This window comes from Adelges cooleyi, unplaced genomic scaffold (assembly GCF_023614345.1).
Source record: "Adelges cooleyi isolate 19-005CV unplaced genomic scaffold, UGA_ACOO_1.1 ACOO_flye_CR_arks_rails_tigmint_CR_PRNA_30, whole genome shotgun sequence".
Classification (NCBI taxonomy): Eukaryota; Metazoa; Arthropoda; class Insecta; order Hemiptera; family Adelgidae; genus Adelges; species Adelges cooleyi.
In genome coordinates this window covers 21677659-21699517 of record NW_026095971.1, presented here as the reverse complement: position 1 = coordinate 21699517, position 21859 = coordinate 21677659, and the positions used below count along the sequence as shown (strand labels likewise).

Genomic DNA, 21859 nt, shown 5'->3' with positions numbered 1-21859 from the left:
AATTTCATTTTTTTATAACTCAAGGAAAACATAACCCACTTGAAGCATTACATTTTCAGGTTGCTTGGTGTGCAAATTCTTACTCGAATTATTTTTTTCACTATTATTTCAAATATTTTCACACACAACCTTCAACTACAACAGAGAGCACCTTAATGATAATTTTAATCATTCTTTAGTACTTCAAACTGCATTTCTACCGAATTTTTTTACAAACATTTAATTCAATCAGAATTTAAATAATAATTATGAGATGGTTTTATTGAAATAAAAAACCTACCCGTATGTTTATTTTCTCTATAGAGATTTGCATCCAAGTGTTTAGTTGGAAAAGGATTTATCACTATCTGCGATTCCTAAAAGCTTACGACTTTAACCACTGTGCTGGCTTTTTTTTTGTTTTCTTTAAAAAATGTACACAATCTGTTAATGAAAAATAATGATGTTTTATGCAAATCGTATAGGCATGTAATTAATAATTTGTTTCACAATAATTGTAAAAAAATAACATATGCAAATGAATAATCACCCAACTGAAAAAATTAAAAACATTTTGAATAAAGTATTCTAATTAATTAGGTAAAATATTTTCACGTTGTTAAAACCCAATGCAAACAATTGTCTAAATAAAAAACAAAACCAGAATACAAATAAAATTAATTTTTTTTTGTTTTCAAAATAGATTTCAAGTCAATATGTAAAATATTTTCAGTTTTAACAGTAACATTTTTTAAAATAATCATCATTGATTATAATTATTTTAATTTTATTAATGACATGTAATTTAATAATAATTTATAAGTTGAATAATTGTGTAAGAACATGGCTACTAGATTATTATAAAGTAATTAACAACATACTTGACAAGAAGTTCTTACCATTATATTTTCTACAAATATCATTTAAGTATTTGAATAAATCAATAGTAAATTAGTGACTGTTCAGTTTTGTACAGTACTAGAGTCAGTTGCATTAGTAGTATCGAGTACATCACTGTTCTCTGGAGTTGATATAGATTCTGAAGATGGAAGCTCAGTACACCTCATTTCAATGGAGTCGTTAATGGTAGGTTCATTATCAGAGCCGAAATAGAAACTACCCTGTGGTTGTTCACAGGGTTTATCTGTTGACAACTCTTTTTCGTCATAGTGTGGTACAAAATCATTATTTTCTTGATTATACGAGCTATCAACAAAGTTATTACCAGATTCTTGGTAATTCTGTTCATTTTGTCCGTAACCATTATTTGATTTAGATTCAACATCTTCAATTTGTGTTAATTCACTATCATTTTTGTCTGTCTCAAATTCAGCAGGAGCACTATTATATTCATTATGAAACGTTCTTTCATAATGATCTTGAGTTTCAATGTTTTGTTTTTCAAAGTTTTCATGCGTATCATTAGTTTTTTCCTGACTTACATTATAATTGTCGTGTTTTGATTCTTCAAAATTATCACTAAAACTATTTTGTTTATCATCATACTGTTCTGTTATTTGATGATTACTAGAATTTTGTGTTAGGCATTCTTGACTTTCATTATATGTTTTATCATCAACACTACTTAAGTTAGGACGATTTTCAGTATTTTCATGGTGTTCTCTTTCAAATTGTTCGTTACAATGTGGTTTAAATTCATTATCACTAAATGTCTCTTTTGGCTGAACATTTGATTTCTGCTCTAAATTTTCTGACGATTCTCCATCATAATTCTCTAGATCCATTGGAGCACTACACTGGGATTGAGTTTTTGCATTTGGATCTTCATCAGGCACAATTCTTTCTGAAGATTTCAAATCATCTTCTTTGAGCTTATCATCTGTTGGTTTATCTCCCCACTTGCTAGGTTTTCTGGGACGTTCATCATTATCACGACTTTTAAATTTGGAGTGACTACCGTCATCTTTTTTACCATTCCACTGAGGTCCATGTTTGTTAGTTTGCCAGTCAGCATCATCGTTTCGTTTCCATGGTTTTTGTTCATCCCATTCAGGATTTTCCTCACGCCTCCATCGTTTTTGATTAGGCACTCCTTCTCTGTCATCAGTGCGCCGCCTTCCAGCATTACCTCTCCATGGTGATGATCGATTACCATGACCACTCCAACCATCAGAATCCCGTCCACCACGACCTCCCCATTTATCAGCATCTCGGCCACCACGGCTACCCCAGGTATCAGGCTCACGATTACTTCTTCCTCCTTGTAAGTTATTATCTACCCAAATATCTAAAAAAAAACAAATTATATGAAATATGGACTAAAATTTAAGTAAAAAATGTTATTACCTCTCCCTCGACCACGACCCATATTTCCCATTAAAGGGGGTCTTATGTTGCCTCTTCCCATCATGCCACCCCTGTTTTGTTGATTTTGCCAAACAGGAGGTGGTCTATTACTGTCCCAATTAGGTCCACTATTATTTTCCCAATTAGCTCCATTATTGGCATCCCAATTTGGTCCACTATTATTGTTAAAACCACCAGTTGTTCCTCTAAATCCACCACGACCTCCGCGATTCCAGGCTCCTCGGCCTCTCATATTGCCAGTATCCATCAGAGAAAATCTTGGTCCATCTGAGGAGAATATAGGTACAACTTATAATTATAATTTGTTTTAATGATGCGAGAGTTTTCAACAATCTTGGACAACCACTAAAATTAATTATGCTTAGTAGCAAAAAAACATTTCTTTCACGACATTCAGAAATTAAAAAACTTGTTGAAATTACCAAATTAATTATCATGTTTTAAATATAAATATTAAGCTTTTAACCCAAACATTTTTAAACTTCAAGATTTAGTGGGGTTAAATTTTTACATTAGACCCTCACACCAAACTTATCTGTAACTATTATTTTTTGTGATAACTTACCCAGTCCTAAGCCTTGAGGAGGCATATTAAACATTTGATTTGGAAGCGGTCCATTTGGCACAAACATTTCTGGTTGGAATCCGGGACTAGCAACATTGTCTGGAATCGCGTGTTTAAAAATTTGGCGCAAGGGATCATTTTGTTGAATTAATACATCATTTACATTATCCATTTGGGTTAGATTTGGTGGAGGAATTCCTAACCCTTCAGCTCTATCAGTATGATTCTGATTGTTCGCCTCCTCCTTGTCTCCCCATCGAGATGATTTCCGTTCTCTTTGTTCAGATCCTTTATTGTTACGACTTCTAGGATCTAATCTCATGTCGTCAACTCTTCTACCACGGTCATTTTTACCATCTCTATCTTTAAATCTATTATTTCTGTCTCTATTATCACGACTGCGGTTCCTGTTATCTCTTCCACGGTTTCTATCCATACTTCTGTCCCCATCATTAGATCCTTCTCGATCGACAGTTGGATCATATTTGTCATTATCCAAACTTGTATCAGCATCATTGTGTCTAAAATCTGATAAATTTGGAAGGGTCGGAGGTGGAGGCAAGTTGAACTGCATCATAGTTGAAGGGTCCAATTGATTGTTTCCCACAATTGGAACGTCTTTTTGATTAGAATTTGGAGGAAGGTTAGATACAGAATTACTACTAGAAGTAACAATTGATGGATTTAATCCCATCATAGACTGAGCAGAAGAAATAGCAGCTAAAACAAGAAAGCACATTTTAAATTAACAATCAAGACATTTTTTGTGCAATACATATAATTTATAAATCAAACATTAAAAATATTTAAAATTTGCTTACCTTGAGAGGGCAAATTCATATTAAAAGGGAAAGGCATAACCATATCTGGTGGAACACCAAGTGGTTTCTGTCCATCATTGGTTATTCCCATTTGTTGTGGGTTACCCATCATAGACATGTTGGCTGAAAATAAAAAAAGTTAATTAAAAAATATTCTTTAATACTAGGAGTAGTTCACTTACGTGGAGGTCCAAATGGCGATTGCATTCTGTTCATCATCATCATAGATGGATGACCCATTCCCAGAGGTGTCATAGAACCTGGCATCATCGGATTAATCATTGGATTAATTAATCCTAAAAAGTTATTTATAAATTTCACTCGGAAAAATGACATTCAGAGATTACTTAATCAAAACAAAGACATACTCGTATTTATTCCAAAAGGATTAGGCATGCCCATTGCTTGGTGAGGTATATTAAAACTTATTTGATTGGGTTGACTGTTTTGTGCCGGAGACATTTGCATTTGAACACTTGGAGAAGATTGAACACCTTGTTGATCAAATATGTTAGATACCTGTTGATTGCCATCAATCATTTTTTCTTCTTTTTTCTCAGATTTTTTTGAATCACGTAAATTTTTTAGATGACCTAAAATATTTATACACCGACAATATTAATAAATTGTATCATTAAGTAAATTCTTTTAAATATTTATTTCCTAATAATATAACCCACTTTTTAACCATTCTGGCATTGATTCTTCATCTAGCATTCCACCCACTTCTAGTTCATCATAATCAATATCCTTATTTAGTTTTTCCCATGGTATATATGAAACGCCATCTTCTACTTCCCAATAGTCTTTCCATTCTTTATCTTTCATGGCTTGACCAGGAGCCCAAGCAACCTATGTTTTTGTATAAAGAAATACATTAATATATAGTTTATGTAAATATTTTTTTAAGTAAATGATAATTCCACTACAATTACATAATATAAAATACATAATATGCTGTTTGAAACAGAAATAATAATTTTTAAAAAAAATTACCTAATGGATGTCAGATATCCAGGTTTTCTTACATAAATTTATATTTAACTTATTTATCTATACAAACATCCCAATAATCAAATAGTATTAGGTGATTCTATTTTTTTAGAAATCTATGACACAACACTCTTTTAAGTTAAAGAATAATTCAATAAATTAAATTTTTACTATACTATGATAACTATATTGAATTATTTTTTATGTGTTTTAAGTACTGCAAAGGATTTATAGTACTAATTATATGTACATTATAAAACAAGTTTTTCACACACGAGCTGCTACAACCATGAAATTAGTAGATTTTATAATAATAATTTAGAATACGTTTTTTAAAGAGAACTTTGAAAACTTTGTTTATCAACCACCTGTCACTACTAGCATGATTTTCGGTCACATTTTAAATGGGTTTGTTTATTTTAAGTTTCAAATAACGCTTCCTTCAATGCAAATCTGTAGATTGTAAAAATATAAAAATCTATGAAAGGTTAGGTTAGGTTAAACAGATGTGCTTTTAATTATATTTTGAATATTTGGGTGAAAAGGGTGATCAATATTAGTCATATTGGTCTGTCTATATTAATTTTTAACCATATACTATAATTAATAATATAATAAAAATATTTTTCAGAATACTATTACTTTTGATTTACTCACACATAAAAACTTAGAAATTTACCATGGTCAAATTATATTTCTTTCTTTTTTTTTGCTTAATAAAAAAATCTTTTTTCAAATTTTGAAAAAAATTGTAAATGGTATAGTCCCACATAGATCTAACTTTAATCTAATTTTCAGATCTTAAGTCCTAAAAATTAAAAACAGTGGCTGCAACGATATGGCTGTTAGAAAAGTCGATATTTATCAAATTAGAGAAACTCGTTTTATGTAAGTTTAGCCACTAAATGTTTTTTTTTTATTATAACAATTTTACACCTATTTTTTAAGAAAACCGTACAAAAATTATATTTTTCTGTTAGTTATTACTTGTGGTCGCCAATCTAGAGGTGGACACATCGAAATTCAAAAATAACTTAATTAAGAGTTACTTTAATATAAAAATAAATTACTTTATCAGATATACATATGGGTCATTTAAAGTTCAATAAATTTATATTATTATATTACCCAGTATAATAAGAATATATTTGTTTAACAATTTATTTAACAAATATAATCTTTAATACTAACACTTATTGGTTTTCCTTGTAATTTTTCTCCTTGAAACTTATGCAGAATGCGAGCCGCATCTTGTCTTCTATTCATACATAAAAAAGCACATCCTCTGGGCGAAATTAAATTCAATGATACTATGTCTCCTATTGGTTGAAACAAGCCATACAAGTCATCTTGGTGGATAAGTTTTGAAAGATGACCAACCCAAAGAGTGGTGCTTACAACTGTAAATATATGTTTGAAGAGAATTAATTGTATTGAATTTTGAACTAATAAATATTTTTTACTGTACCAGCCAAATGATTTTTCCTAAATGAAGGTAAATATTTTTTCCTTCTTTCCCTGTCTCTTTCTCGTTCTTTTTCACGTTCTCGCTGACGTTCACGGCTGCTTCTTCTCGGGGATCTTTTCCGAGATGAACTAGTTCCATAGTTTTCACGTCTTGACTCTTGTTTTTGATGTGGTGGTGACGCTATATGATCTAGATCAATAACCTCTGGCTGTTTTGCTTGATTTGGATCTTCATAACCACTAAAACAAAAATAATAATTAATATTATAAGGAGTAATAAGGTAATTTAACATTTTAAGTAATGATTTGTAGCCGTTATCTCTAAAAAAAAAAAAGTAACGAATAATACTCAAATATAATATTTACATAAGTTGTTGAGCTGGCTTATGATGGATATCTGAGGTAATCAATGGTTGCTGTTGCTGAAAGATTTGTGTATTATACAATTGATTCGTATATAGATTTGGCATTGCACCGATTGACTGAGAAATCATCGGAGCTGGTTTCAATTCACACTCGGAAGCAAAGGGTAAATTCTGAAATAAAATAATTATAATATTATTTAATAGATAAAAAATTATCCATGTGATCATTAATAATTTATTGTTATTACATATATAGGAATAAACATCAGTAGTTCAAAATTAAGCATAAAATACTTATGTCTAATTACTTACCAAGCTGGAAAAATAAGCTGAGATACCGGATCACTCGTTCAGTATATTACCTACCTTTCGACGTCTCGCTACACTGAAATTTTTTTTTTTTTTTTTGAAGAACTAAACAAAATTATAAGCACAGGGACTCGTGTTTGGACTGATACTTTTAGTTTTTCAAATAATGCCTTAATCATACTTAATTATAGGTACACAATGTTTTGCAGTAGTCTTACCTGTACAGTTTGAGCAAGATGTTTGTCAAATTCCGCTTCTTTTCTCATTTCTTTAATCTTGTCCAACTCTGCCTGCTGTTTAGACTGTGTGGACATAAGCCCTTCGACATTACGCAAGGTGCGCAGAACTTCTGGGTTACTCAAAAGGCTGAATTTAAAAAATAAAAAATTCTCTATAAACCAAACACTATGCAAAATGGTGAATATTTTCGTCTAATAGAAGTAATAACTTCAACATTAAAAAACTGGTAAATTTAAAGATATATTTCAAAGCATATTCTTATGTGCTATTTTTTTTTGCATTATGTATTGATGGCAAACTAGTTTCTATATTTAACTTATTTATAATATTATATTTTTCCAAAATAGTTGTGGTATCATAAAAAATTATTTTTAACTAAGTGAAAAAAAAAATCATGCAATCCAAACACAAGTATGTGCACAAAAAATATTAATAATATAATTATTGTAAATGTATTTTTAAATTAAATAAAACTGTAAAACATTATCATAGACTAGGAGTAGTCCTTAATTCCTGTTATTTATGCAGTTCATAAATTATGTATAACAACATAGGTAAAGCATTCATTAATGATATCAAAAACACCTTATTTTATGCTGATATAATTATATGATTTTTTTTACAACTGAAGTGTATTTGTTCATCGTTCACTGTGTAAAAAATTATGATTCTTAAAAGTAAAACCTAATAACTTATATTTTATTAAAAATTCTCAGTTAATATGTGTATTTCGTTTCTAAAACCTAAAATAGTTGTTTCATTTCTTTAACAATCATAACACTAATCTATATGAAAATATAATTATTAATTATATTTCAAAAAAAATGTAAATTACTCAATACAAACCATTGTAGTACATATTATTGTTCTTCCAAATTCTGAAATTAACCGTCTACATATTGTTCATAACCCTTTAATTATTCAATCTATATTATTTTCATTTTTAAATCTTTAAATGATTGAATATATATTAGCCTCATATATATTATATACATATATAAACATATTTTTTCTCCCGTTCTTCAAATCAACATGCTAATTTTACAATTTATTTTTTATCCTTTGAAAAATTCATACTTTTTTAATAAGTGTATATAAATATATATTTTATATATTCTTCATACCTATATAAAAATTACTCTTAAGCGTAAACTATTTGCTATTATTTTAACAAGCATTATTTTATTTATAATATTTTTTTCCTTAAAAGCACAATTAACTATTTTGAATAAGCATAAATTGTACTAAAATGTATTTAAATGACATGTAAACAAACCTGTCTAGTCCTTCTAATGATGTATTCTGGTGTTGTTGCTGTTGCTGAAATTCTGGAGACTGATTGAGCATTTCATCTTCCTCTTCTCCATAATCATAATCAAGAAGTTTCTTATCAAACAGTTTAACCTAAAAAAAAGTAATTAGAAAAATATTAGTAAAAATTCATCAATAAATTAATAAAACAAGTTAATTACCGAGTCAGATTTTTTCAATTGTGGAGATGAAGACGACTGGTTTGGTTGTTTCTTTAATAAGGATTGAATGGCTTGTAAATGTTGAATTATTGCTGGATCATAAGTCTTATCATTATCCAACCCCTAAATTAAAACAAATTAAATAAGAAATAACCAACACAAAAATATCATAGACTACAGATTTAAAATATATTACCTGTAAAGAATCAAAACTTTTCGATGAATTATCTTTACATGGTATGTTGTCTTGGCTCTTAAAAATATCAGTTTTAACACCTGAAATATACAAATAGGAATTTTCAAAATGTACCCAATGAAATTTATGACAGGTTTTTAAATAAGTAGGGTATGTTTTTTTATAGGGAAAAGTATGATTATTTAGCTAATCCATTCTTATAAAATTAGTTGTGTCTTGATTGTAGTGTAGTACATCTAGATAAACTACATAACAAACCAAATAGCTATAATATTAAAATTAGAATTACTTATTTTTGGGCTATTTTCAATTGATGACAATGGATTAGTTTGGTTAGGTTCTTCGTGTTCTGGGTTTGCCGCTAAATCAAAAATTGGCTGGATCACATCAGTGGTAAATACAGCATTTTTTTGCCACAGATTTAATACCCGTATTACTTTGCTCTGATGACAATATAAAAATAAACAAAAAGGTTGAAACAAATTAAATAAAAATAAATTTACTTTGTCTTCTTCGGCACAAACAAATAAATGTGAAAATGTTGATTTTAGATTTCGTGCAAATCTTGGTGCAAATACGTCTTTGTCATTTCCAAATTGATGTCTTGACTGTCGTACTATTGAATCAATTACATACAAACCAGGTATCTTGTATTCAGGCTTACACTAAAAAAAAAAATGTTTAGTATTAGTTTAAAGACATCTAGTATTAAAAAGAGAATAAAAATGCTTTACTAACCCTATGTATAAACTTTTCAACACATTGAACCACATGTTTATACAACTTAATGGCTTTAATTGCATTTCGAGTAATAGCTGTCATTTTTGCTTTTGATATAGGCGGTTTCATTTCCGTGATGGAATATAACTGTATAAGATAAAACAAAAAACAAAAAAAATTAACTAAAAGTATACCATACAGTCGTAATTTAAGATGTAAAACTAGCTATTAGTTAAATAAAGCATATTTCGAATAAAGATTATTTGAATAATCTTTTTAGAATTCATATGAATAAAAAATTGTTTTCCTATAAATCTTTTTCTTCAAGCTTAAGAGCCTTTAAGGCCCAGCACATAACTTATACTAACTTTCATTTGTGAATTTCCTAGCATCTAATTAAAACTAATTTACTAATTTGGTTACCCTTTTTTTATTGTCAAATATATTTTTTTTCTCTTATTACAAATTTAAACTAAGAAACCCGCAGAAACCGCTATTTTAAAATTTTAAGCTACTTGAACTTTGGGCAATACCATTAAGCGGCACTTGCGTAAAGGAGTATACTGTATGCAAATCAGCCGCATCACCAATTACTAGTCACAGCGCTGTAGCTATCAGTGATTTTCATTTTAAAAGTACAGGCAAATAATAATGCTTCAAGGACGCTACACCACCCATTTATTAAGAAGTAAAGTATAAGCAATATTTCTCAAAATCTTAGATTTTTAATTTTTTTTTGTTAGACTAACACAGTCATTTCTACAGGACTACAATTTTTTTCCCATCAAAACTGTTTTGTGTGGGACAAACTTAAGACAATAATCACAGAAGAATTATAAAAATTTTCCCAATTTACAGAAGAAAACTATGTGTTGTACCTAGCGTTTTTTTTAAAGAAAAAAATGCCTTGCAAAAGTTAATTCATAGCATAAATTATTTACAAAGTTTGAAAAAAAGGGTAATGAGAAATTATATATAATATATTGTACAGATGATCACAGAGTGGGTCAACTTATTTGGAATTGAGTATAGTAAAATAACAAGAAAAGAAGCTCGCAGCAAAATAAGTTTAATAATAGTAACTAGTAGATACTATTATAGGTTTAAGTTTATTTAAACTACATACTGAACAACCTAGTATTTTGTCTAGGCAAAATAGGTGAATACCCATTTTGCTTTCTTGTCGTTTTACTAGCAACTACATAATTGGGTTTAGCCGCCTAGTTATTATCGCCTATTATACCTAATCTGATGTCGAGATAAATTTAATCGATCGATTAGGTTCAAACTTGCTCAGACCATACCCCAAATCAAATAGCCGTCTACTATTATAATATTATCCTACCTCAGCTGTGAAAGCTTTAACCGCGTCCATCGCGAGCGGCAAGGGGTGAGTCGACCAAGTGAAAAATGCACAAACGAAATACGGGTAACAACGTACGAACACTAATCACCAAAGCATAATTAATATGTATCGGTAAAAATATTATCGTCGAACAGTGAAAACAAAACAACAGTGTTTATTTACACGGCAAAGCGCAAAATCGCCCGAACACGACCATTTTCATTTCGATACACACGACTGGTGAGTGGTATAAAACACGATTACGACTTACTATACTGAAGAGTTCGAGATTACGCGATGGCGCATTGTATTGGTTGCGCGCCGCGATCTTGGCAGCGGCCAGTTCGCCCGCCGCTTCAGGCTTGCACGGATAAATGTGAATTCGCACTGTACAGTGCAGCCACTACTGATTGAGAAGATATCAAAATGGCGGGATTTTTTTTTTTAATTTCAATTGCAGCATACTTTTGTACTTGTCAATTAGGTAGACTTTTTGTTTTTATTGTAATAAAAGGCCTCAACTACCGAGGTCATTGGCCAATAGGTGTTGACACGGATATATCTTATGGCTGGGGGTCATTCAGAAAATTTGTCCGTCACGTTTTGAGCGACAAGTGTCACAAGGCTTATGGAGAATTATGGAGGAGTATAAAGGAATTATGAAGGTGAATTTATAGATATAGTGGATTAGAGCAGGACATATCTATGTTTATTGATGTATCTGTATGAAGTGTGGATATTCTTGACTTTTTTTTACATTATGGTTATATCGCGTTAACAAATTAAGTAAATTGACTACATTATACGCCCAATTATCTAGCGTCCAAAACACACCTACTATAGAGCTATAAAATACTTACAACAAAAACGAAAGATGACAAGATTTTTGGAGACAATTTCATATCCTTTTTTTGATAAACCTAATACTGAATATTTAAAATTAAAATTTTTACTTTTTTAAAACAATGATTAACTTTTTTTATGATATTATTTTCAAAATAGGATATTGCATTGTCTCCGAAATTTAGTTATAATTGTATAATACATTTATATTAATTTTAGAATAGGTTTTTTTGCTCTAAACAACTATTGACCGAGTAAAACGTATTCCGCATAGCTATGTTTAGAAGACATTTTTCTTTAAATCGCTGTAGGATGCTGTAATAGTCCGAAAAATAAATTAACTACCAAAAAATAGTTCAGATCACAGATTACAATTTAACCTTTAAATTAAGATTTTGCAAAAAATTGCCTCTACCTAACTCCTTAATAAATAGGGGTATAATGTCCTCTTAAATATTTTATATGCCCATTCAAATATAAATAATGCTGGCCGCTGGACTGCACAAGCAAGTCATTGGTCCTAACATGGTTTATGGAACTAACAGTTTTTAATATTTTAAAAATTGATTTATAAAAAAACAAATAATTTTTTCGTAGGTACCGTTATAATAAAGTGCTGTATTTACAAAAAAGACAGGAAAACACTAAACATAGTTAAATATATTAAAAAGCAAACACAGTCTGGACGAAGCATACACTTACTCAAAATTTGTTTTACACTTATTTTTCTGATACTTGTCAGCTAACAAGACTACCAGAAAGAGACGTGAACTTCCAGTAGGATAAAAATATATGTCGGGTTATTTATTATAACACATATTTACATAATTTATCACTTTATAAATAGGAACCCACGTACATTAGTCAAAAAGCTGTCAAAATTGTCTTTAAAACGACATTTCATAATACGCTGTCCATTGAATTCTATATTGTTGGTTAGTAGTTCTAAGGCATTTCTTAGACGTTCAGATATTAAAGTAGTGTTTTGATTGGTAATCAACTGCATAGATATTTGTTGAAACTCTTCCTGAAAAAATTTAAGGCAAGTAATAAATATTTTTATCTTCAATATTTATCAACTTTATGTTAATTAATTAATTTTTTATTTATTGATAATACAGAGCGATCCCAAAAACAAAATGGAATTAGTATATAATGTACAACTTGATTACTAAACAATAGAGCGAATTCAAAATAAACTAATAGAAAATAGGATATTCAAGACAAATTATAAAAGAAGTTGAGTCATAATAATTAGAGGTATAAAACTGGGTTATGAAGGAGATATGAAAATGTGTTTTAAAAGTTGGTACGCGGAAGTCGATTAATGATAGGAGAAAAGAACAATCAATTTAATTGGCGAGGTTTGAAAAAAAATGTCTATGACCATTACTTTCTGTCAATGATATAAGATGTAAGCCAGGACAACAATGAGTTAAGTGCCTTTACCAGGTTAGAGTAAATCAAGTTAAAGCAACAAGTCAGTGTAAATGACATCCAGTAGATAGTAAATACCAATAGCTTCATTGTTTTAAGTAGACAAAACTAGATTACAGGTGGTAGTAGATCTTCATGGTCGGAATCTAAGTTGCTCATCAGCCAACCAATGGTTGACGGCAGGCCTAAAAGTGTGTCAAAATATGACAGAGTAGTCATAAGAAAATAATTGGAAATATTTATGGGATCGCAAGCTTCTACTATGGGAGTGATGGATCCAATCTTTAACATTGAAGGAGAAGTGCCTTTACATAATAATTAATGTTAACTTAAAATGTAATCTTACCGGATAACAACATATCAATGTATAGAGTACGTGGCCAATGTTTGATAACGCGTCTGAACTAATTTGGCACGAAATAATAAGTTCCATTAAAAACTATGCAATCAATATAAAAAAAAATATTTTAAAACATTGGTAGTTTAACATCAATATTTATCAAGCATATAACTAAAATTTTTTGTGAAATATAAAATAAGATTTATTACCTTTAGAAAAGGTTTCAATAAGCTATATGCTTCATATAAAGTACAATTTTCTTTGCTATACAAAAATGAAGCAGACGCTTGTAGGAAGTCTGTACACAATGATGTAATTTCATGTCCAAACATAGTCAATCCTAATTCAATTGTAGTTAATACGCCTTTAAAAATTTCAACATTATCAATGCACAATTTTGCAGGTACCATGTCACACATGTAGGAAACATACTGTAATCAATAAAATAATACCGTCACAGTTATTTTTTTTTCATAGATATTGTTGGTAACAAATTAACAATTATTTATTAACTTTTACATAGTTCAAGCTTACGCTTATTTCTAAAATTCAGGATTTTTTGTTGACTGTATTTATACATTAAGTCCAGTTCTTAAGAAAATTATAAAACCGCAAAACAAAACAATTCCAAAGCACTTAATTGATATTAAATTTAAAAAGAATAATAAATTAGTTCAAATGGGTTTTTTTTCTTGAATTTATAAATTCATTATGAGCATATTTTTAAATAATGAATTAAAAAAAAAATACAAGCTGAAATGGGAATACTATTTAAATCAGTGGACTAGATTTTTATGGTATACGATACTATCCTTTAAACTATCATGCAAATATGGATCCAACAGTACAAGCAATTGAAATATAACAAATTAGTAAAAACTGTAAATCTGAAACACATATAGTAAAAAAGAAATTTTTTTTGAATTTTTTGCAACACCAAAGGTTACTCAAAGAAGTCATATTGAGTATCTTTTATCATCATGTCAAATAAGCTAATAACATTTATCAGATGATCAAGCAAAATGCTATTTTATACTACACAAATGATTTTAACGAGGACATAATTAAAGGAAAAGTGATTTTACATGCAACCTTGTTTAAGATATTAATGTTGAATACAATTCTTTAGAAATTATGACATATACTTACTCTATAGTACCGAGAACACAATGAAGGAAATTTCAATAAATCAATAGTCATCAAAGGCAAAATTATTTGAAGTCCATAAACACAGACATCCCCGGCTGTTTTTCCATTAGTGTTTTTACCTTTCAAAAAATTCAAATAAGAGCAAATTTAATGCTAAATATAGGAATAGTTAAATAACTAAAACGACTAAGAATTTTAGCTATACCATCAGAACTAAGGTCCAGAACTTCTTTAGACATAATGTGAGTAAGGAGGTCTAAAAAAATATAAAGATCTTGATAACACTGATCTTCAGCATCAGAGTCTAATGAAAGTCTGTTAATATTGTAACGAGCATACATATCAACTAATTGATAGCACGATCCATAAAATCTATCACTTTCTTCCTGAAATAAAAAAAATTAATGAGTTTTAACACTTTGTTTATAAACATAGAGCTTATACTTACAATTTTAAGAAAACATAATAATTTTTTTGAAACCTCACAAAAGAATTGAAGAATCAAATGAACAATCAGTTGATAATTATGATATAAGCCAATCAGCATTGAAAAATCATTCAGAGTCGGATATAAAATAGAAAATATTGTGTCTGTTGTATTTATTACTGCTCCGCTAGCTAATCCAATACATTTATGGAGAATATCCATTATTTCTAATCTAATTTCATCTTCATTGTATGTTTTCCTAAAGTTTACGTTAGAAATTATCTTCTTAAACTTCTCGAGTGTAGGATTTAATACCTGAAAATAGTAATATACTAATTAAAGGTTGTTAAAACTAGAATTTTAAATTATTTTTAAGTTAATAGCCAAGGTATCAGTAATATAACCAAAAAATCAAAATTTATTTTTACATACACTTGTAAAATATTCATTTTGTTTTTCTTTATTGTTGAAAGCATCTCCAACTAATGAAAATGCTTTATACAATCCTTGTTTGACTTCAGGAACTAACTGGTCTTTATGAACGTTTTCTTGTAGATGGAAAAGTTGACCAAATCCTTCACAGTTTACAACAACTTCAGCTCTACATACAATATATAATAATTATAGATTTAATTATTGGACAAAATAAATAAAAATTACATTATAACTTTTTTTCAATCGATTTAAGAACATTTATTTTTATAAATAATATACATTAACATTCTACATACTTGTGTCTAACATCTACCAGTGCAATTAATAAGCCAACTGTATCTTCAATAAGATTTATATCAACATACAAAGGAGATTTTATGTTATGTTTCACTTTATGAAGTAAATAATTTAATACCCAATTTGCAGTATCTGTGTTTTGACCGAATGCTTTTAATAATGGCATACTTAACTAGAAAAATTATTGAAAACAAATAAATTATGAATAACAGCCTTTTAAAATTATAAAGTTTAAATAATAAGGATAAAATATAAAATTACCTCATTATAATAAGTTTCATTAGGCATTAAATACGCTTGTGAAAATTCACGTAAAAACCATACAATAGTACCACTTACTAATGGACTACAAAACGTCTCCATTTTTGCTTCAATCAACTTTTTTTCTAATTCTGACAAATGAAACGCAACTGACACTAATCTAAACATTAATAAACATTAATTGAAGTAGCATAATTAATTAACATGTATGCTTTATTTTTTTTCAAGGTTTAACTTAGGTCAATTCTAAAAAAATAATTTACTTGACAACATCATCTATAGCTTCTTCCGAACCAGGAACGTCCATTACTAACATTTGATTCATAAGGAATTTTAGTGTCATATCAATATTGACCTTCTTACTTTGTTTAATGCTATGATGCATAATTTCAGATGGAATCATACTGGGTTCACCCTCACTATCAACAGTAAGTACATGCCCTAAATACAAACAATAACATAATTTAAAAATACAACTTAAAGCCATTCTAAGTGATTGGTCCACGAATTACGTATTGATTATAAATATACCTGCTATTAAAAACATCCAATGTATGTTTTCATGGATTGAGTCAACATGTTGTTGAAAAGATTCTGACCAATTACTTCCTCCACCACTATGAACGTGCTCAATAACTGTTCGCATTTCTTTAATTTGACCTTCTATTAAAGTTACCAACAGTGGTAAGGTGTGTTCCAGAACCTATTTTGTATATAATTTAATAATAAAGAACATATATTATATTACTATTATATATTTTATTTTAAATAGCATATATTTATAAAATGTGCTATACTTAAATGTGTTAAAAATGTTACTTACTAATCTACCAAATATTCCAATATATTGTAGTTGTTCTTTATTAGCTACACGATCATCTTCTTCGTTTATATTAAACTCAGTATCAATATTAGTCTTAGTTCCATTAGGTGGTGATATATGACATTTTAAATACGTGTTAAAAATCTGTATAGATGCATTTTTGCATACATCTTCAGGAAAAGCTTGGTTACTATTGGTAATTATGGACACCCATGGTTGTAAAATATTGTTAAATGCTTCAAAATACATTTGATCATCTTGGCATAACTAGTAAAAAAATTGTTTTTAATGTAAATTCAAACAACAAAAATGTTTAACTTTTCTTCCTAGAAGGATGTGGTGTTAGCCCTTAATGGGTCACATAGGCTAAATTATTTTTCCAGTTCAAATTTGTCAACTGAGAATTGATATTAAAATACAGAAAGCTAATAAAAAACCATTAATTCATATTTAATTACACTTCATTCTCATCAACTAAATAATTGACTTATACATTTGTAAGGAAAAGTTAGAAATAAAGTTAGACAGTTAACCAAAATTAAAGATATTATTATACCTCACACAATTTTTCTATAGAATTAAAAACTTTACGTGCAAACAGGGAAACTAAAGGGATGAAATCTGAAAAAAAAATTATGGAAATAGAGACGATTAATAGGCATCTAATGTGGAATTTCACAAAAAAAAAAAAAAAATTATAAAAGGACCACTCTAATAATATATATAATATATATCAACTGTTTGCAGTCTAATGGCATAAGTGCCAAAAACCTATTTTTCAGGAGTGCGTTCTATCTATTTGCCATAGTGTCGCATATGCTAAAAAGTGAATTTCGAGAAAATTATCGCTTATGCAAAATAGCCTGCAAACAGTCTATATATATATATATATATAAATATATAGACCCTTAAAACAGAACTGACCAATCAGGTATCATGTTTGAATAACGACTAAAGGAATTTAAAACTGACTGAATAATAATAATATAAACATAAATAACAATATAAAGACGTAACTCACATTCTCTTCAGTAGCAGCCCCCTCAGCAAACTGGCAAGTAAGAATGGTAATGTGTTCTAAAAAACTTTTAATAAGTTCAGAAGGAAATTGACTAAAAACTGAAGGAGGATATCCACTTATTACTCGTTTTATAATAGTAGAAATACCAATTGATTCTCTATCTAAGACTTTGACCCTGGAAAGAAGTATAATAAAAAAAAAAAATGATTGTAAAATAAATACCTTTCCAGCTTCACATTGAAGTTAACATATTTAATAAATTATCACAATATTTTACTCACATAGATATTAATTTTATGAAATTTTCTAAATAATTTTTCATATATGCCAAACGCTCGTTCATATCAACCCATACATTGCCACTGATAGAAGACAGCTGGACGAGACAGTTCATACAGTGATGAGAGAATTGTGGATTATCCCGCACTAACCAATATACCTGAAATTAATATTAATAAAATATAATGAAAACATAATATAAATAAAATTATCATTTTACTTATGAGTTGAATTGCAAATAATATTACTTGGAAATATAAATTAACAGTGCTGGGATTTGTAATAATATCTCTCCATTCTGATCCAAGTTTTAATGTAGGACTATTTTCTGAATTATATATTACTTCAAACATTCCCACTAAACGCTTAGGCAGTAATCAAATAGTTAAGAAATATTTATGAATTTTAGATAGTGTCTGCAAATTTTAAACATAAATTAACAATATGAATAGCAGCAACAACTCATATTCAATTTAGCTATAATTTGATTATAATTATTATTAATCAATAGATAATACCATGTAATTCCTTATTTTAATTAATAAACATCTAGAATAAATAGCTAAAAAGGATATTGCTAGTAGAAATAAATCCCCATACTAAAACATTTTCAGAAATGTTTAATAATTGTTTGAGAACAGCCAATGTGTCAGATGACAACGGCTGTGAAAGATTTTGCATTTCATTTAGTGCTCGTGTACTAAATAAAAATATACGTTTCAAGTCTTTAGCCTGTAAAAAAAAAACCAAATAATTATTTTTTTTTTTTTGTAAACATTAAAAGTAACAAATCAGAAATATGACAGAAGTATCTATACTTTTGTAAACAGTTTAATTCGTAATTTACCTCAAACTCTTTTTTAGCGGCATAATGTGATTCCCATGATAAACCTACATCAGTAGATTTAACTGTAGTAGAATATTCTTGCATTAATGCTAAAATTATTGAACAGCCTAAAATTTGTTGCTGAGCCAAGAAATTATAATAAAAGTAAACAATTTTATTAAGTAAGACTTAGAAAAACGTAACCATAAATAAATAGATTTGTCAATTGATAACCAATATGTTACCTTTTTTGGATCACCATTGAAAATTAATTTTTCTACTTCATTTAAAATATTTTCCCTTTCTCGACCTTTGTCTTCAACGCTTCCTCGTTTAATCATGATTGCAATTACCTTTTTAAATAAAGAATTGTAATTGTTGATTTATAGTTAATTTTTTATTTAAAAATAGTAATACATTTTAAATAATATTTCTATGGTGTGATAACAGTGTTAAGAAAATCATTGTAAACTCAATAGTTATTCAGTCATCCAATAAAGCTAAAACAATAGACCATTGAAATAAAGCCGACATACTAGGGACTGAATATAGTTGAGAGAAAATAAAGTAGAGGTCACAGATTGTTTTAGTAAATATTATAACTGAAAATAATAAACACTAACTTTAAAAAAAAAAAATCTTTCGATAGAAAGATAACACTAACTTTTGAAGACGATAAGTAATTATTAATTAATATTAATATTAACCACTAAATAGTCAATAAAAAGGTTTATAATTGCTATAACTTGTGGTCAACCACAGACTGTATGCACTTGGGTAGTATCCCTGGATCCTCTTTAAAATTTAGGGCATGAAAATAAATATGGGTTAAAATTGAAGTGCTTAAATTCAGTAACTTTTTTTTTTTGAAAAAATAACTACATGTGCCAAAAAGCTTAAAAAAATATAGAAAAAACAATTTGTTAAGTCCAGTTCTATTAAAATTTTTTTAAAAACTAGCAAATAACTGTTAATATATTATTTTATACTTGTATTAAACATTAAATTACCTGCAATATTCGTTCTCTAACAAAAGGTGCTATGTTACCTTCCTGCATGATAAAATGGAACAAATACTGTCTGAGTTCATTTTTTTGTTCTTGAGACAATAGAGTCCAGTCTCTAATAAGTGCGTCTCTCAATGTACCAACAGTTTCAAACAACACAAAATCAACTTTACTGCAATCTATATAATAAATATTTGAATTATTTTAATAATGATAAAATAAGTATATAAATTAATGTAATGTCCACAACAATTTTTTAAAAAAGGTATTTGTCTAAAAGTATTTTTCAAATCATTAAAGAATTAATTTTATACACACAGCTTTTATAATGTGTTTTAGTAAATTTATTTAAATTTGAATAAATATAATATATTACTATATTATAGTATCTGAAATGCCACCAGTTTTATTTTATATCTTCTGCAAGAACAAATATAATACGCATGCATGAATAATTTCCAATTTTAGAATAATATATAAATAATTAATTAATAAAAGTAATTGTTTGAATACTTCTTTATTAGAATACTAAACAGTGATTTATTCAAAAATATAACTTATAAACCTTAGTACTAGATTAATTAAGTAAAGATATCATCATAGGTTTGTGATAAAAAAAAAAAAAAAAAATAGAATTATTTATAAGGAAACAAAAATTGTACTCAAATCCGAGATAAAGCAAAGTCAGTTAGTACGATAAATACACTCAAATGAAAAATATTTATATAAATTATATTTTCATACCTAATAGACAAACTCTACAACTTAATGTAAATTAGTCAAATTCAATTTTAATTCTTACCAAGTATATAACGGCATATCGAATAAGGCATGTTTGTTTTGCGGAAATTCATGAATACTTGTTCAGCAGCACAGCGTTGTTCATTGGAAACAAGTGAAGGCGATGCCTACCCAAGGAATAAAAAATCAAATAAATAATTTCTGATTAATGCCAATAAAAAAAATACTAACAAGCATAACTCTGCCAGCAGCTTCGAGTTCTTGTAGTACTTGATGCGCTTGTTCCATTTTTGTGAACTGGATTTAATATCGAAAATCGTACTTAGAATATCAACAAATTTTCATAAAAATAAATGTAATATCATACATTATTTCAATGAACGTCTAATTTTCGTACACCGTGTGAAAATAGGACATACATTTTCACGTATAACACAATATTGATATTTTTAAAATTAATAACTGATATCACCTTATCAATTGTGCGTATGAAACACGGAGAAGCGAGCGGCCTATACTAGTAACCAGATTGATTTATAGTACAAACAGATTGCCCATAACAGCGGTTATATAAAATATAGTGGAAACCCGTCATTTAGTATATAAATGCTCCTTAAAATTATTATTTATTTTTTAAATTATATTTTGTACTATGTTTTAAAAGTATACATATGTATTTATTTTGCGCTTAATAGATTTTCGCACAGAAAATGGTAAAGTCACACTGCAATTCCATAAATGTATATTGTATTTGTAAATCTTATTGACATTTGGATATTTATCTCGTTTTATTTAAAAATATTCCTAATAAGGATTTTGGAAATGTTATTGCAATAGAAAACCTATTCGTTTTAGAATTTTAATCCTTTTTTTTTTATGGACTGTTTAGAGTGGTATAATTCTAGTGACCATTCTTTGTTTTATATTTCGCACACAAAATTATAGCTATTTTTTTATTCATTTAAATGGCTCTTATTTTGTAAATATTAAACCAATTTTAAAAATTATTGTTCCTCATCTTTTATGAAAAAAACCATCTCTACGAAAAGGTTTTTGTAATATATTTAAAAATAATTTTTTTGCGGAAAAAACCCATTGTTCTTAAGCTATTAGAATAAATACATAGACCGTGTTTAACAAAATCCACCTAGACATTGTTAAAATGCCTCTCAC

The 21859-nt window shown here is 28.3% G+C and overlaps 2 protein-coding genes across 2 annotated transcripts; both read right to left on the bottom strand.

The window, feature by feature from the left end:
• Positions 1-426: 426 nt before the first annotated feature.
• Positions 427-11080, bottom strand: LOC126838361 (SR-related and CTD-associated factor 4). Its single transcript, XM_050572719.1, has 18 exons — positions 10801-11080; positions 9474-9602; positions 9239-9400; positions 9025-9178; positions 8736-8815; positions 8540-8662; positions 8344-8471; positions 7046-7193; positions 6520-6689; positions 6155-6393; positions 5878-6086; positions 4374-4545; positions 4062-4286; positions 3876-3989; positions 3694-3816; positions 2873-3592; positions 2287-2574; positions 427-2227 (listed from the first exon to the last, which is right to left on the bottom strand). The coding sequence occupies exons 1-18, from the start codon at positions 10828-10830 to the stop codon at positions 942-944; spliced, it is 4500 nt and encodes a 1499-aa protein (XP_050428676.1). The 5' UTR covers positions 10831-11080; the 3' UTR covers positions 427-941.
• A 1195-nt stretch (positions 11081-12275) lies between these two features.
• On the bottom strand, positions 12276-21126 carry LOC126838860 (exportin-4-like). The gene is made up of 21 exons (XM_050573624.1): positions 20918-21126; positions 20748-20853; positions 19949-20124; positions 19184-19291; positions 18960-19079; positions 18688-18844; positions 18361-18485; positions 18115-18272; positions 17834-18008; positions 16813-17079; positions 16521-16692; positions 16253-16430; positions 15990-16149; positions 15728-15900; positions 15429-15597; positions 15018-15311; positions 14775-14955; positions 14570-14688; positions 13630-13851; positions 13427-13519; positions 12276-12670 (listed from the first exon to the last, which is right to left on the bottom strand). Exons 1-21 carry the CDS (start codon positions 20972-20974, stop codon positions 12476-12478), a joined length of 3405 nt encoding a protein of 1134 aa, XP_050429581.1. The 5' UTR covers positions 20975-21126; the 3' UTR covers positions 12276-12475.
• Positions 21127-21859: the final 733 nt, after the last annotated feature.